The 16,174-nt window shown below is 42.7% G+C and overlaps 2 protein-coding genes across 21 annotated transcripts in view; one reads left to right on the top strand and one right to left on the bottom strand.

The window, feature by feature from the left end:
* The window catches only part of LOC143934323 (uncharacterized), a 532,031-nt gene that overhangs the window by 513,697 nt on the left and 2,160 nt on the right, over positions 1-16,174 (top strand). For 3 of the 4 annotated variants that reach the window (XR_013263245.1, XR_013263246.1, XR_013263247.1), the window contains 3 exons: positions 1,784-1,895; positions 1,980-2,090; positions 9,166-9,202. Coding sequence is in view for 1 of the 4 variants with exons in the window: in XM_077457841.1 (XP_077313967.1) it covers positions 1,784-1,895; positions 9,166-9,195 (142 nt within the window). In the remaining 3 variants the exon portion in view is untranslated. The remainder of the gene's footprint in view (positions 1-1,783; positions 1,896-1,979; positions 2,091-9,165; positions 9,203-16,174) is intronic. The other variant, XM_077457841.1, reaches the window with a different exon arrangement.
* LOC143934321 (CMP-N-acetylneuraminate-beta-galactosamide-alpha-2,3-sialyltransferase 4-like) overlaps positions 9,204-16,174 on the bottom strand; it is a 368,047-nt gene continuing 361,076 nt past the window's right edge. For all 17 annotated transcript variants that reach the window (XM_077457821.1, XM_077457820.1, XM_077457823.1 and 14 more), the window contains one exon: positions 9,204-10,200. In XM_077457821.1, the coding sequence (XP_077313947.1) occupies positions 10,114-10,200 (87 nt within the window). In that variant the 3' untranslated portion in view covers positions 9,204-10,113. The remainder of the gene's footprint in view (positions 10,201-16,174) is intronic.

The raw sequence follows: 16,174 nt of genomic DNA, 5'->3' as shown, positions 1-16,174 counted from the left end.
CCTAACGCTCTAAAAACCTTGCGGTGAACATAAAAAATAACTAGCTACTTAGCGGCACCAGTGACACTAATGCAGCGATCAGAAAAACGATTGCTTAGTGACACTGGCAAAAGGGGGTGAAGGATTAACTCTAGGGGCAATCAGGGGGTAAACCTTTATTGGGGGGTGGTAGGGGGCTACCCTGGACCTAACACTAACTGCCCTGACAGTTTTTACTGTCACAACTGACACTAAATGCAGTGATCAGTAAATAAATGATCACTGCAATCAGTGACACTGCGACTGGGAGGGGGGGAGATCGGGGGGTGATTTGTGTGCCTATGTGTACCTACGTGTCAGTGTAGTGTTGCTGCACACTTACTATGTGTTCTCCTCGCAGTCCGGTCAAAAATACCACCCGAGGAGAATGACATCACTTCCTCCCTGCCTATGTTAACAATACACAGCGGGGGAAGCTTCTCATTCGCCAGGAGTGATCGAGAGGTGTTGGCCAGAAACCAACGGCCATCCCCTCATCCCGGATCGCTCCTGAAGTGAAACGGACCGCCACAGCCAGCGGGAGGGGGTCCGATCGGACCCCCCACCCGCTGGAAGGCAAGCACGTACATGTACGTGCTTGTGCCAGTCGGTGCCATTCTGCCGACGTACATTGCCATGCGGCGGTCCTTAAGTGGTTAAAAAATGACAGGTAAAACTTTTTATTTTATTTTTTAAATGCTTAAGCCTCATGTACAGGGGGCAGTTCAAAAAACCTCTTCTGAATGCTGGAAACTGACAGCTAATAAAAGACAGTGAAAAACTTCCATTTAACAGCTTTTACATACTAAGCAGCAGTTATCAGCTGAGGTTAGAAAGGTTTTTAAATATGACCTCAGGAGACTCTCCCAAATGTCCACAATGCAGGAGAAACCTGCAAATTATTAACTATTTCAGCCATTCTGTGAGAAAAGAGTGCAGTGCGCTTTAACTATGGATTCTCTCTCTGCCAGTCTCTCTGCATCTCCCACACTGCCAGTCTCTCACTCTGCCTGTCTCTTTCTGCCACTCTGTGCCATTCTCTGTCTGTCTCACACCCCCCTTGCAGGCAACAGCATGTGGTGAAAATTGTGTTTTTCCCATATCTCACATGTTCCTCATTAAGGCCCCATGTACACTGCTGCTGCTGCTAAACAGATGTTCAGAGGCAGCTGGACACTTTTTCAACTGCCCTGCACCCCTTTCAATGTTATCTTATGTGTACAGGTTCGTTTACTGTCGTTTTTAGGCAGTTGCGTTTATAGGCCTTTTTTTTAAGGCAAAAAAATGAGTTCAGACACCATATGTGTCTAAACATGGTAACCCACGTTTAGCCGCGTTTCATTTAAAGGCGTTTTTGGCCATTTTTTTTTTTAAATGCTTCTAAATGCAAACGCGGCATATAAATGCGGCAAAAAGGAAGCGTTAAGCGTGGGTTACGATCTGCCAAGTTAAATCATTCAGGAGAGGTTGTAAAAACGTCCTGTGTCGCTTATAAACGAAAACGTGCCTAAACGCAGGTTACAGCTTTTACAAGCATTTGGCGTTTGAAATACCAGGAAACTTCCGTCCTGAATGCAATTTTGACATTCAAGACAATGACCCTAAACTCAACTGCCTTTAAACTAATCGAGTACATGTACAGATATGATAACAGAGGAGAGTTTAGGGGCTGCTGAAAATGTCAGTTTATCAGCTGCAGTGCACATGAGGCCACTTCCAGTGTTTTTCTTTCCCTATGTTTTTTTTTTTTAAATGTATCTTTCAGGAAAGGAGCAAAGGGAAATACTAGTGTGAAAGTTGCGCGTCTACTGACAGCACATCTAAGATGGCAGCACCCTGCAGATTTTTGGACCCCTACACAAGAGAGGCTTTTACAGGTAAATAACATGATAAAAAAAAATACATTAAATGCATATATTCTATTATGGGAATATTACTGAAATACATTGTCTTGGTGATAGGGACTCTAAGCTTGGGCTTACAATTTGGCTTTAAAATGACATCTAATGCCTACCCGTGCCAGCATTGTTACAAGAGAGGGAAGTGAGCGACATGGACCTTTATACCCCGAAGTACGTGGTATTTTCTTCTATTCCAGAAGCTGGGAAGTAAAAGAATTGTTAGTGTGTGTGTGCAGGTGGGAAGGAAGGCATTAAAGTATACTTGTTGCCCTGCAAAAAAAGACAGATAAAAAATAAAATAAAAAATACAATATTTTGTTAACCACTTAAGGACCGAGCCTCTTTTTTCAGACTTGGTGTTTACATGTTTAAAACAGTTTTTTTTTTGCTAGAAAATTACTTAGAAACCCCAAACATTATATATATATTTTTCTAACACCCTAGAGAATAAAATGGCAGTCATTCCAATACTTTTTTCACACTGTATTTGCGCAGCGGTCTTACAAGTGCACCTTTTTTGAAAAAAAAATGAACGTTTTTGAATAAAAAAAAAGACAAAAAAAAAATGTAGAAATCTGAAAATTAGCCCAATTTTTTTATATTGTGAAAGATAAATGTTACGCTGAGTAAATTGATACCCAACATGTCATGCTTCAAAATTGCGCCGCTCGTTGAATGGCGTCAAACATTTACCCTCAAAAATCTCCATAAGCGACATTTAAAAAATTCTACAGGTTGCATGTTTTGCATTACAGAGAAGGTCTAGGGCTAGAATTATTGCTCTCGCTCTACCGATCACAGCGATACCTCACATGTGTGATTTGACTACCATTTTCATATGCGGCCGCTACTCACATATGCGTTCGCTTCTGCAAACGAGCTCGTCGGGACGGGGTGTTTTATAACATTTTTTTTCTTATTTATTTTACTTGATTTTATTTATTTTTACACTGTAAAATATATAATGATATTTATTTTTACACCGTTTAAAAAAAAAAAAAATTGGATCACTTTTATTCCTATTACATGGAATGTAAATGTCCCTTGTAATAGAAAAAAGCAAGATAGGTCCTCTTAAATATGAGATCTGGGGTAAAAAAGTCCTCAGATCTCATATTTGGAAAAAAAAAATTGTCATTTGAAAAAAATGACATTGAACAAAATATGTCTTTAACCACTTGCTAACTGGGCACTTAAACACCCTCCTGCCCAGACCAATTTTCAGCTTTCGGTGCTCTCACACTTTGAATGACAATTACTCATGCAACACTGTACCCAAATGAATTTTTGTCTTTTTTTTCCCACAAATAGAGCTTTCTTTTGGTGGTATTTGATCACCTCTGGGGTTTTTATTTTTTGCGCTATAAATGAAAAAAGACCGTAAATTTTGAAAAAAAAACGCATATTTCTTTGTTTCTGTGCCAAAATCATGCAAATTATTAATTTTTTTTCATACATTTTGGCCACAATTTATACTACTACATATCTTTGGTAAAAATAACCCAAATTAGTGGATATTATTTGGTCTTTATGAAAGTTAGAGAGTCTACAAGCTGTGGTGCGAATCATACCAAATTGATCACATCTGATGTGCTGGTGGCTGATCTCATTTCTTGTGACCCGAACAAGTCAGGAAAGTGCAAATGCCCCCCAAATGACCCCTTTTTGGAAAGTAGACATTCCAAGGTATTTAGTAAGATGCATGGTGAGCTTTTTGATGTTGTCATTTTTTTCCCACAATTCTTTGCAAAATTAAGATTTTAAATTTTTTACATTTTTTTCCACAAAATTGTCATTGTAATAGGTTATTTTTCTCACATAGCATGTGTATACCACAAATGACACCACCAAAAAAATTCTGCTACTCCTCCTGAGTATTACAATACCACATGTGTGGGACTTTTTCACAACCTGGCCACATAGAGAGGCCCAACATGCAGGGAGCGCCGTCACGTGTTCTAGGAGCATAAATTATACATCTAACTTGTTGACTACCTATTACACTTTTGAAGGCCCTGGAGCACCAGGACAATGACACGTGACACTGATGACAGATGGCACAAATACGTGGCACCGATGACGTGTGACACTGATGACAGATGGCACTGATAAGTGGCATTGATGACACGTGACACTGACAGGTGGCACTGATGACAAATGGCACTGATACGTGGCATTGATGAAAGATGGCACTGGGGACAAAGAGCACTAACAGGTGGCACTGGGCGAGGATGGCACTGGGGAGGATGGCACTTTTTTTTATTTATTTTTTTCACTTACGGCCGCTGCAGCCGTTCATCTCTCCCTTCTCACACGCTGTCTGAGTGAGAAGGGAGAGCGGTGCTGAGAGATGATCTCATATGTTTACATATGAAATCATCTCTCATTGGCCGTTTACAGCGATCTGTGACTGGCTGTGTCCGAGGGACACAGCCAGCACAGAACTTCCCCGATGCGCGCTCCCGGGAGCGCGCATTGCGGAAGTAAACAGGAGGACGTCCAGGGACGGCCTCCCGGCAGATGGTGTCCGCTCTGTAGCCGTCTTTCGGCTATAGGGTGGGCGCGAAGCGGTTAAGAGGCATTGGTGGAAGTGGCATTTTGACACTAATAGGTGTCACTGATAGGTGACACTGACACCACTGGTGGGCATTGATTTCTGGCACTTCGTGTGGGCACTGGCAGGCGGGACTGGTGGGCACATGAGGGTCTTCCTCTTCAGGACCGATGTCCCTTCAAACAGAAGCCAGTGATCGGCATTTTTTTCTCCTCATGCTGTTAGCGTGAGAAGAAAAAAAAATTGACAGCTCATCACGTGGTAAGCAACTGGGATCGGCTCCTTACTCGGATCTGTGATCACCTGAGTTTTGTTGACTTGGGTGATCACAGCATGCGCCACGTGCGCACTTGGGGGGGGGGGGGGGGGGTGGCGAGCCTACAAAGGGGAGGACATCAATGGACATCCTCCCGGCAAAGCAGATCCGCACTGTAACCATCATTTGGCTGTAGAGCAGATCTGAAGCAGTTAAAGGAGAAGTCAATTCTCTAATCTATACCCCCATAAAAGTCAGAATTCTAGATTACAAGTCCCATAAAGTGAGATAGACTTAAAATTCCTAGGATGAGTTTGCTCAGCAGGTTAACTCTGTAACACCCAACCACCTGCTGAAGCCTGTGCCATCTTGGCTAAATTCCGCCACTAAATCCTAATGAAATAATACAAGCCTTGTTTCAGAAGAGTAGGTGCCATGGTGTTTGTGATGTAAGATACACGTCACAACCCTGCTTCAGGGCTATTGATTAACCACTTCCTGACCAGCGCATGATGATGTACGTCGGCAGAATGGCATGGACAGGCAAATGGGCATAAAGGTATGTCCCTTTGAATTTGCCACCGTGCCATCGCCTTTTGGGACCCCCGGGAGTCTGACCGCGGGTTCCGCGGACTCCATCGCCACGGGGATACCTGCGAACGTCTCACGGGGAGATGCCAATGTAAACAGCATCTCCCCGTTCTGCCTAGCAACAAGTGACACTGATCTCTGCTCCCTGTGATTGGACCAGAGATCAGTGATGTGCAAAACACAGCCACGCCCCCCACAGTTAGAAACACACCCCTAGGACACACTTAACCCCTACACTGCCACCTCCTGGTTAACCCCTTCACTGCCAGTGTCATTTACAGAATTAGAGTTAGAATTACACAGGAATTTGTATAGCACTGATTGATGTATAAATGATAATAGTCCCAAAAATGTGTCACAAAATGTCTGATGTGTCCGCCATAATGTCGCAGTCACAATAAAAATCGCTGATCACCATCATTAATAGTAAAAAAAAAAATTATGAATAAAAATGCCATAAAACTATCCTCTATTTATAAACGTTATAACTTTTGCACCAACCAATCAATTGCTTATTGCAATTTTTTCTTACCAAAAATAGGTAGAAGAATATGAATCAGCCTAAACTGAGGAAAAAAAACTTTTTATATATATTTTTGGGGGAAAATTTATTATAGCAAAAAGTAAAAAATGCGTTTTTTTCAAAATTGTTGCTTTTTTTGCTTATAGCGCAAAAAAAAAATGCAGAGGTGATCAAATACCACCAAAAGAAAGTTCTATTTGTGGGGAAAAAAGGAAATCAATTTTGTTTGGGAGCCATGTTGCACAATCGCGCAATTGTCAGTTAAAGCGACGCAGTGCCGAATCGCAAAAAGTGCTCTGGTCTTATGCCAGCAAAATGGTCCGGTCTGAAAGTGGTTAATAGAGGGGGGGGGGGGGAGAGAGAGAGGGAAAAGACTGATGTCACCCAGGCACAGCTGGCCAGTTTATGAAGGTGAGATCTGAAGATCTCACTCGCCATCTCTGTAAAATATCTCCAGATTCAACCAGCTCAGAGGTGAAGAATATGGGTGAGAAGCTGCAGTGATGCGAGGAAGGAGGCCTCTTTCTTCCTAATATCAGGAAGCTTAAAGATTGATATAACTATATATGTTTATGTATATATATACACACACACACATTATAGTTATAATGTATTTTCTTTTAGGACCCATTCACATCTGAGCAATGCAGAATTGCGCAATTCTTGCCACAAAGCCAAATTGCTGTACAATTGTGTCAAAATACACAATGCACTTTTGGGTGCCATTCATTGTTAATGGCACCCTAAATGCAGTTAGCAGATATGCATTTTGTCATTTCCCAAATACACTAACAACGTGTCAAAATGCTCAATGCCCAAAAAAATTTCAATTTGGATTCTGTGCTTTTTTGTGCTCATTTTGGTGCAGTTGTTGGCTTGTTTTTTTTAAAACACACTTTAGCACATTTTTATGTGCATTTTTCTGTTTTTTTTTAACATGTATTTTGGCTAATTTTTTACCTGTGTTTTGTGTTCATTTAGGAAACTTATGCAAAATGCATGATATGCTTGTGGTGCCAATTGTTAATGGCACCCCCCAATAGTGGCTAGCAAATGTGTTGTTTGCCAAAATATGCATAAAAAGCAAATCAAAATGGACATTAAAAAAGTGCCAAACTACATGCTAAAAGAAGCGCCAAAATGTGCGTTACAAACTTCACCAAAATGCAAGTTAAAATAAGCTCTGCCAAAATGTGCACTAAATGGGCCAAAATATGTGTTTAAAAAAGTGCAACAATGCACAATAAAAACCCCACGGTGAGATGTAAAAAAGCACGGCATGTTAAAAAACCATCAACATGCGCATAAATAATGCCAAAATGAGCAATAAAAAAGGGCCATAATACACATTTAAAGAATGTGCCAAATGTGTGTAAAAAAAACGTAAAGCGCGAGTGCTTATTTTCATGTAATTACACTGTCCTTTTAACTTTTACTTTTAAAACTCAGGGTGCCAAAGGAGAATATTTTTCTCTGAGGACTGAAATGAGATATATTATCTCTGTTTAACCACTTCCGGACCGCCGCACACCGATGTACGGTCCTCACTTTGAGGACGGATATCTTTTTTATAGCAGCAGTTAGTTGCCATAACCCTGGTATTGCCGTGTTCGGCCAGCGGCCCGGTCCAAGATAAAAGTGGTCTCTGTGGCGGATTTGCCGCAAGATCACTTTTATCGGTGGCAGGAGAGGGCCCCCCCCCTCCTGCCGCAATCCAGAGCCCTCCACTGCTACCGGAGCAGTCAGCAGCGGCAATCAGATCTTTCCTATGGCTGTGCATGTAGAGTGAGCCCCCACCTGTCTCCATGACACTGCAGGGCAGAAGTGACGTCAAAGCGTCACTTCCACCCATAGCTCTTAAAGGGCCATTTTTTCCCCAAAAAATTTTTATTATTGCATTTTAGTGTAAATATGAGATTTGAGGTCTTTTTAACCCCAGAACTCATATTTAAGAGGTCTTTTTTAAACGTGGCCCGTCCCACCGAGCTCACATGCAGAAGCAAACGCATACGTGAGTAGCGCTCGCATATGAAAACGGTGTTCAAACCACACATGTGAGGTATCACCACGATCTTTAGATTTTTAAGGGTAAAAGTTTGTTGCCATTCCATGAGCAGGTGCAATTTTGAAGCGTGACATGTTGGGTATCAATTTACTCGGCGTAACATTATCTTTCACAATATAAAAACAACTGGGCAAACTTTACTGTTGTCTTATTTTTTTAATTAAAAAAAAGTGTATTTAAAAAAAAAAAAACTGAGCTTGTAAGACTGCTGCACAAATAAGAAAGTACAGAAAGCACAGCCAGTATTGCAACCACCGCCATTTTATTCTCTAGGATGTTAGAAAAAAAATGTATAATGTTTGGTGGGTTTTAAGTAATTTTCTAGCAAAAAAAAGTTTTTTAACTTGTAAACAACTTATCTAAAAAAGAGGACCAGTCCTTACGTGGTTAATAAGCGTACATATATCTTTTGATTCACAGATATGGCGTTATGCCGTTTGTTGAGTCAGGATTGCCTGCTTTAACAAACTGCGACATTCTAACACAAGTGGAGCAAATCACAATGCACATATGAGGGGAAAAAAAATCTATGGCAGAAACTTTGTGTTTCTAAAATTGTGTTTAATGCACAGAATTGCCTGCATAACATATCTAATGGACTTTGCTTAATGGCTTAGTACAAGCAATACTGCAGCTTTTACTTTTAAATTTGCGTGCTTTTCATACATGTATTTCTATCCTCCAGCAGGATAATTCCTGTTGCCCTGGGTTACAGCTCAAACCTGTTTGCAGCAGAATGCTCTGCCCAGAACAGAGTTATAACCCATGACAACCTCAAACTACTTTTACTTACAAATTTCTCTTTTTAGGAAGAGTTAAGAGGAAGCGCAAGCATATGCAGTTGAAATACCAAGAGGGAAAAAAATCAGCTGTAATGAAAGAAAAGTGGGAGCAGCTGACCTTATCTTTCCAAGTATGCCTTTGCCAGGCTTCTCTTGCTGGTCCTCTAGCTTCATTTTTTCCCCCCAGAATGAGTTATCTGGAACAAGTATACACATAGGAGTCATGACTTCACTGTCTGAAATGTTATGGGGGTGGTGACACAAAAGCCAAGAGGTTGCCAAGCAACAAGCATTTTCAGAAAGTGGTCATTAATGGCATCCCCTGTTTTTTGTGGTTTACTTTAATGACCAGGTAATGCTGAATTCATTCATGTTTGTTGGAGTGTTCTAGTTTTATGGCCGTAGATGAAGACATTAGAGATTTATATGCAGAAAAGAATAAAATAATCACTGTATATTTCTTTTCTATTTGTAGGAGCAGAAAGAAAAAAAGACACACAAATAAGAACAAGGTATTCTAGAAACCTTTTATAGTTTTTCTTTGGGAGGAATAGGAATGTAAATACACAGGAATCCAAAGACAGGAGGAAATGGCACATGAGAAGAGGACCTGCCTCTTATCTAATACTCCTAACATTCAGGCCCCATACAGCCCAATTTAGAATTTACCTTTCACCTCCATGGTAAGGTCCACTTATTCAAGGTACTACCCCCCCCCCCCCCCCAAAAACATTGCATAAAAGTGTCTATAAATAATTACAACATATATCCACGTTTCCTACACTTCCTCCTTCAGTGCCTAGACAAGGATGACTATTCTCCTTTCTGCCATATCCTGAAGGGTTCTTGTGGCACAGGAAAATGACGTCACCCCTTTACTACAGAATTCAGGGACAGGGAATATATTATCCATTTTACTCCCCACAGGTTCTTTTAATGCAGCATTTTAGGGATGGGGAGGGGGAATCTAGAATAAGCAGACCCTGGCACTAAGGTGGAAGGTCCAGTTTAACTCTTTAACATTAAATAGGAAAAGTTCAGCAACCAAGCCTTATCGATTCATGCGTTGACCATTACACCCCTCCTTTGGAAGAGCTTTTCTGCTTCTTTTTTTTTTGTTCCACAGTCCATTATCAGCAGTAGGAGAGGTATGCAACTTTTTTTAAATAAATAATAGTAAAAGTTTTTTTCTTTTCTTGGAAAAAAAAATATATAAAACATATTTACAAAGCATACAGTCACACAAGGGCAATGGATGCAGTTTGTAGTTCAGAGTCTGTGAGCTCCATCCTGTGATCAGAGTTCAGGTAGTTATCGGTTTTGTACAGAAGTTTTCTCCATCATACTTAAAAAGTTTACCAAGAACAGCTTGTCCAGCAGACTGTCCTTCAATGCAGCACAGGACAGGAGAACCAAGCAATCCTCAGAAATATGTCAGGTTGTGAATGAGTCTGTTTTGAAGTAAATTTCGTATTGCGACTGCTTCAGTTGTGATGTTGTGTCCGGACTCCTGCAAGAAAGAAAGAACAGGTCAGTGGTTGGAATGTCTGCTCGATACAAAACACACACTGGGCCACAAGTGTTTCATTTATGAATGATCTTTTGATGGTTGTTTCATGCCTAATCATTTATGATTTGCTCAAAACAATTATGACCATCATCCACACTTGGAAGAATGTGTGGGTGGATTGCTATTTAACACTCTAGCAGAAGAGTCTGTTGCAGGTGATGTCTTGACATTGTAATAAACACAATTGGGTGGTGTCCAAATGGCAGGGCGAGCAGACGTGTAAAGCCACAGCTCTGGCTCGTGAACGGCATCCTCCAGGCATCCTGAGCCTGTTTTGTTCCAGACCAGCGTCTAATTACTCCCCACTGTTGTGGGAACAATCTAGGCTGGCATCCATTGTGAAATACAGGCCACCAGTGTTGGTGGTGGGACAGGTAGGAAGATGGCGCCGGGACGCAGACAGAACAGCATGACACACTTCTGCATCCATCCGTCTCAGCTCCTCACAAGCAGCAATAGTAAGTGACTCTGCCCCTGCTCCCCGAGATACACACAGTCTGACCCACTACAGTCTCAGGACTAACCTCCCCCCCCGGACAGTGAAGACAGCTCCAGCCCCGGCTCCCCTTCCACTGCACCTACTCTAGCCACCATCATGCTTGCTATTCAGGACTGCAAGGCCTCCCTCACTGCTCAGATTGCATCAGTCTCTTGACACAAGATGTACAAACAGGGGGCGAACATACAGGGAAAATGAAGGCCCTCCACACCAATATTGACGATTTGGAAAATAGTTCATGCAGGAATAATCTTCGATTCGTTGGATTCCAAGAGTGGGCAGAGGCTCCCACCCAGAAAAGTTCTTTTATAATTGGCTGAGGGACATTATTGGGACTGACACCATCCTTTTCCCATGTGATTGAGCATGAACATTGCACCACTCCGCGTCCGCCCCCCCCCCCCCCCCCGGCACCCCCATGTTCCATTATTGCACGGATCCTCCACTTCCAAGACAAAGTTGCTATTTTATGTCTTGCCAGGGAGAAAGGTGCCTTAAAATACAGTAGCAATACCATTTCACTGTACCCCGATTTCTCAGCAGATGTCCAGCAACAACGCACCTCCTTTGCGGCAGTGCAGGCCCAACTACGCATGGAGGGTCTCTCTTACGCTATGATTTTTCCCGCCAAAACTGTGCGTCATTCATGATGGAAAAGCTCATGTCTACACTAACCCCAAGGAGAACATGATGTGGCTCAATGATCGATGCGGTGCTTCACCAAGGCCCAGAGCTGTCTGAGGTCCTGACTCCCTGCATTCTCATCTACGATTGCCTTAAGTTGATTACGGGTTTACCAGGGAGTTCATCTACTTTCTCCCTGCTGACTGTTCTGGTTTCCCATGAAACACTTCCCTACAGTAAGCCTGAGAACTGCTATCCTTGCAGATTGGACTTCCTCTTTATCATCAGGCCTGTGCCCCCTATAATTTCTGCCGAGTGTGTATTCTACAATTTATTATATGTACTAATGAGTTGTGTTACTTCTCCCTGTAAGAACCAATCTAGATTCCAAAACACCCCTGTACCAGTTGGTGGTGAGGCCACGGGACAGCTCTCCTTCAGTTTAAAGAGGGGGGGTTTGTTTTTCAGTTCAGGGACCCAAGGCTCGCTATGTTGGGGTTCCCAGGTACATGGCCTCACCAAGCTATGAAGATGGAAACATCCGGATGAGCATCAATACTCTTGTCACTAAGATTCTTTCCATACCATGTCTCATATAGACCTTGCGTTTGGAACCAGGGATGTTCTCCCGGTGGTCTCTACTATATCATAGTTTCCCCGAGGCGCATCTGACCATGCCCCTCTAGGCATGCATCGCCTCCTTTTTCTGGGTTTGGGTTCAAGATTGTGGTGCTTGAACTCATACTGGCTGGAGGATGAGATAGCCAACTACCGGAAAGAGAACTCAGGCACAGTAGACCCGCTTACAGAATGGGAGGCCTTTAAGACCATGTTGCAGGGTACTTTTGTGTCCATAGAAGTGGAATTGGAAACAACTATGATGGCTGCAGAGCATGCCTATGCCTCTGAACCTAACCAGACCACAAGAGAGGCTTGGTCACAAGGATGCAAAAAATATGAGCTCCGCTTGTTGGATCTCACGCAGACAGTTGGCTTATTTGACAAGACCAGAATACTCCCCCATATCTATCCTGCAAATTATGACTACACAAGGACAGACTAGTGATACCCCAGAGGAAAGTATGGTGACATTCCTGGACTTTTACAAAGATTTGTACTTGTCTAGGGGCAGACTATACAGATTCCCAGTTGACTGATTATTTTGCCCAAATATCCCTTCCTTCTCTCTCGGCTGAGAGTGGCGAAGAGCCGGAGGCACCCCTCTCTGTTCAGGAGATTGCAGTGGCTATCTCACAACTACTGCAACATGAGACTCCTGGCCTAGATGGCTTCCCTGCTGAATGGTACTCCCAAATTAAATCTCTCCTTTGCCCATTCCTTTTATGGATTTATAATTCCACTCTAACTGCTGGGATTCTCCCTCCCACTATGGGGGAAGCCTTGATAGACCTGTTACTGAAACCACCAAAGGACCCTCTTAAATGTGACGCGTATCGTCCTATTTCTCTTATAAATATGGATGTCAAAATTCTATCAAGAGTCTTGGCCAATCGTATGAATTCTGTGGTTGCGCAGTTGGTCAGGAGTGATCAGGCAGATCTAAGAGGATGAACATTCGTAGATGTCTTCAATATCCACACCTACCAGGGCCATTGTGTCACTGGACACTTGATGGTGTGGAGTGGCCGTATCTTTTTCAAGTTCTGCAGCTATATGGCATTGGCCCTCGCTACATGGATTGGATCAGGCTCTTCTACACTTCCCTAAATGCGTGTATAGGGGTAAATTCTCATATTAAAAACACCTTTTTCATCACCAGAGGCACTAGACAGGGGTGTCCATTGTCACCCCTCCTATTTGCCCTGGCCATGGAACCGCTGGCTATATGTATTCATTGCTCCCCTCACATTAGAGGACTTCTGTTTGCCAATATTGAGGAATGGATATCTCTGTACGCAGATGACACGTTAGTGTACCTAGCCGATACTCAGGACTCATTGAAGACACTGCTGTCAGAGGTAGAGGTCTTTGGTGACTATTCGGGGTTCTGAGTGAACTGGAACAAATCAAATTTGTTTCCTCTAGATGCTGATGCAACCAGATTCATCGTCATTCCAAACTTCAGGTAGTGTCCTTTTTTAGATTTTAGATATTTAGGGGTCATAGTACAGCTCCCTTTATCCTTTAATATTGACAATAACTTAAATCCTCTACTGACCCAGCTCCTAGAGCAGACTAAATGGTGGATGGACCTGCCCCTGGATCTCATGGGATGGGTTAATACCCTTAAAATTATCTATCTGCCTAAACTGCTGTATGTCCTATCCAACACACCGTGTAGGATCCCTAAATCCATCTTTAAAAGGATAGATACGATATGCACAGCGTTTCTGTGGAATAGCAGGTCCCCCAGGGTGGCTCTGGAGACTTTATGACTTCCGACGCACCTGGTGGGCTTGGCATTTCCCAACTTTTACCTGTACTATTTGGCCTCCCAACTAGTCCACATCCATGACTGGCTACACCCAACTACAGCGAACGCTTGCACATCCACAGAAGGTGCCATAGCATCTTCCATGGAGACCCTCCACAATATTGTGTACCAGGGTCAGACGTCGACCTGTCCGGGCACATCTATACTGAACACCTCACTCTCCTTGTTTAAAGCAATTGTCTCTAACATTACAAAAGAATCATGGTCAGTGTCCCCTAATAACCCACTGTGGTTCAATCACAACCTTAAAGAATTGAATTCTATACCGGATCTGCAGCGATGGTACTCCAGGGGGATTAAATGCCTGTGTCATCTATATGATGCGGGGGCGTTTAAGTCCTTTCAACAACTACAAATAGACTTTGACCTACCACGCTCATACATACTCTTTTACTACCAACTTCGACACACTATTCGTGTCCAGTTTGGCTCCCTAGCTGACCCCACCATTGTACCGCAACTAGAGAAACTACTGCGACACCCTGACTCCACTAAGCTTATATCTATGTACTACACTGCTCTTCTGACTGACTGTAACCCCAGATTCTGGATGTCGCAGGCAAGATGGGCATTTATGGACTTTACACTTACGGACGAGGACTGGTCAGAATTCAGTGACACGTATAAAACGTTGGTAATATCTTCCAAAGACCGTATAATCAACATAAAAATCTTTCACTTATCTCACTTAACCTCCTCTATACTACGCAGGATGGGCCTATCCCCCGCAGCTGACTGTTTTAGAGGGTTTGGTCAAGAGTCAGATTTTTCTACACTGTTTTTGGACCTGTCCAATAGTTCAGGCCTTCTGTGGAGAGGTAGGGTCTATTATTTCACAGGCACTGGGCCTCCTGAATGTTCTTCACCCTAAGAACCGTCCTCTGGTTGCTTTTGCATCCTTCATTTCTATGCTAGGAAGACTATATTATTGACCTGGAAAGGCTCACAGAAACCTATAAGGTCTCTCTGGATATCACTGATTAATGACTCAATACCACTGTAGAAACTTACATTTGAGGTTCGGAAAAGATCCAAAGCATTTCAAAAGATATGGGGCAGATGGCTGGCCAGCCCCCTCACCCTCGAATCAGGCGGACCACGTGCTAGATAATGTGCATTATTGATACGTTGAACCTGTGTCAGGTACATCCTTAAGGTGTCCTCGTAATGGGAAAAATGTATTATCTATTCTTATGCTTAACCACTTCAATACAGGGCACTTTAACCCCCTTCCTTCCCAGCCCAATTTTCAGCTTTCATCGCTCTAGCGCTTTCAGTGACAATTTCGCGGTCATGCTACACTGTACCCAAATGAAATTTTTATCATTTCGTTCGCACAAATAGAGCTTTATTTTGGTGTTATTTATTACGACTCCATTTTTTATTTTTTGCGATATAAGCGCAAAAAAAGCGGAAATTTGGAAAAAAAAACAATATTTTCTTTTTTCTATTTTAAAAGAAATCCAATAAAATCTAATTTTGTCATAAATTTAAGCCAAAATGTATTCTGCTACATGTTTTTGGTAAAAAAAAATTCCGTTAAGTGTATAATAATTGGTTAGTGTGATCACGGACATATGTACGCAAATGATCATGTACATATGTGTGCAGATAATCATTGGGACATGTGATTTTAGTGGGACATATGTGGGGGACATGTTTTTATTATTAGGGACATGTGTTTTTATTATTTGGGGACATGTGTGTTTTGGGAACATATGTGGGGACATTGTGTTTATACTGTGTGGTGTGTTGTGTGTTTACACTAGACTGATGATCAGTGAGTAAAAAACAGCTCATACTCACTGATCATCAGCCGGCTGCAGCGATCTGCTCTCCTCTCCTCAGCGATGACTTCTGTGTGAGGAGAGGAGGAGCCGATTGCCTAGCAACCGGCTGTTTGTTTACATCACATGACGGCCGTGATTGGACACGGCCGTCATGTGATCAGGAGGGCCAATCACAGAGCCCTCCTGCCGATCTGAGATACGCCGTGTCCGGGTGACACGAGCACATCGGGATCGCGCCGCTGCGCGGGCACGCGCTCCTTCTGAAGGATGTTCCTGAACGTCCTATCAGAAATAGACGGCTCCCATCTGGCCGTATATGTGCATTGGCCGGGTGGGAAGTGGTTAATAATGACAATAGACATCCGACATGAGCACTGTTTGTTTGTTTTGACCACTGGGCACTTAAACCCCTTTCCTAAACAGACCAATTTTCAGCTTTCAGGGCTCTCACATTTTGAATGACAATTACTCAGTCATACATCACTGTACCTTTTTTCACACAAATAGAGATTTCTTTTAACCACTTGCCGCCTGCAAAGTGGTTTC

The sequence above is a fragment of the Lithobates pipiens genome, unplaced genomic scaffold, assembly GCF_037356315.1.
Source record: "Lithobates pipiens isolate NorthernLeopardFrog02 unplaced genomic scaffold, aLitPip1_a1.2 Scaffold_27, whole genome shotgun sequence".
In the NCBI taxonomy this organism is placed as follows: domain Eukaryota; kingdom Metazoa; phylum Chordata; class Amphibia; order Anura; family Ranidae; genus Lithobates; species Lithobates pipiens.
This window is presented reverse-complemented; position numbering and strand designations above follow the sequence as displayed.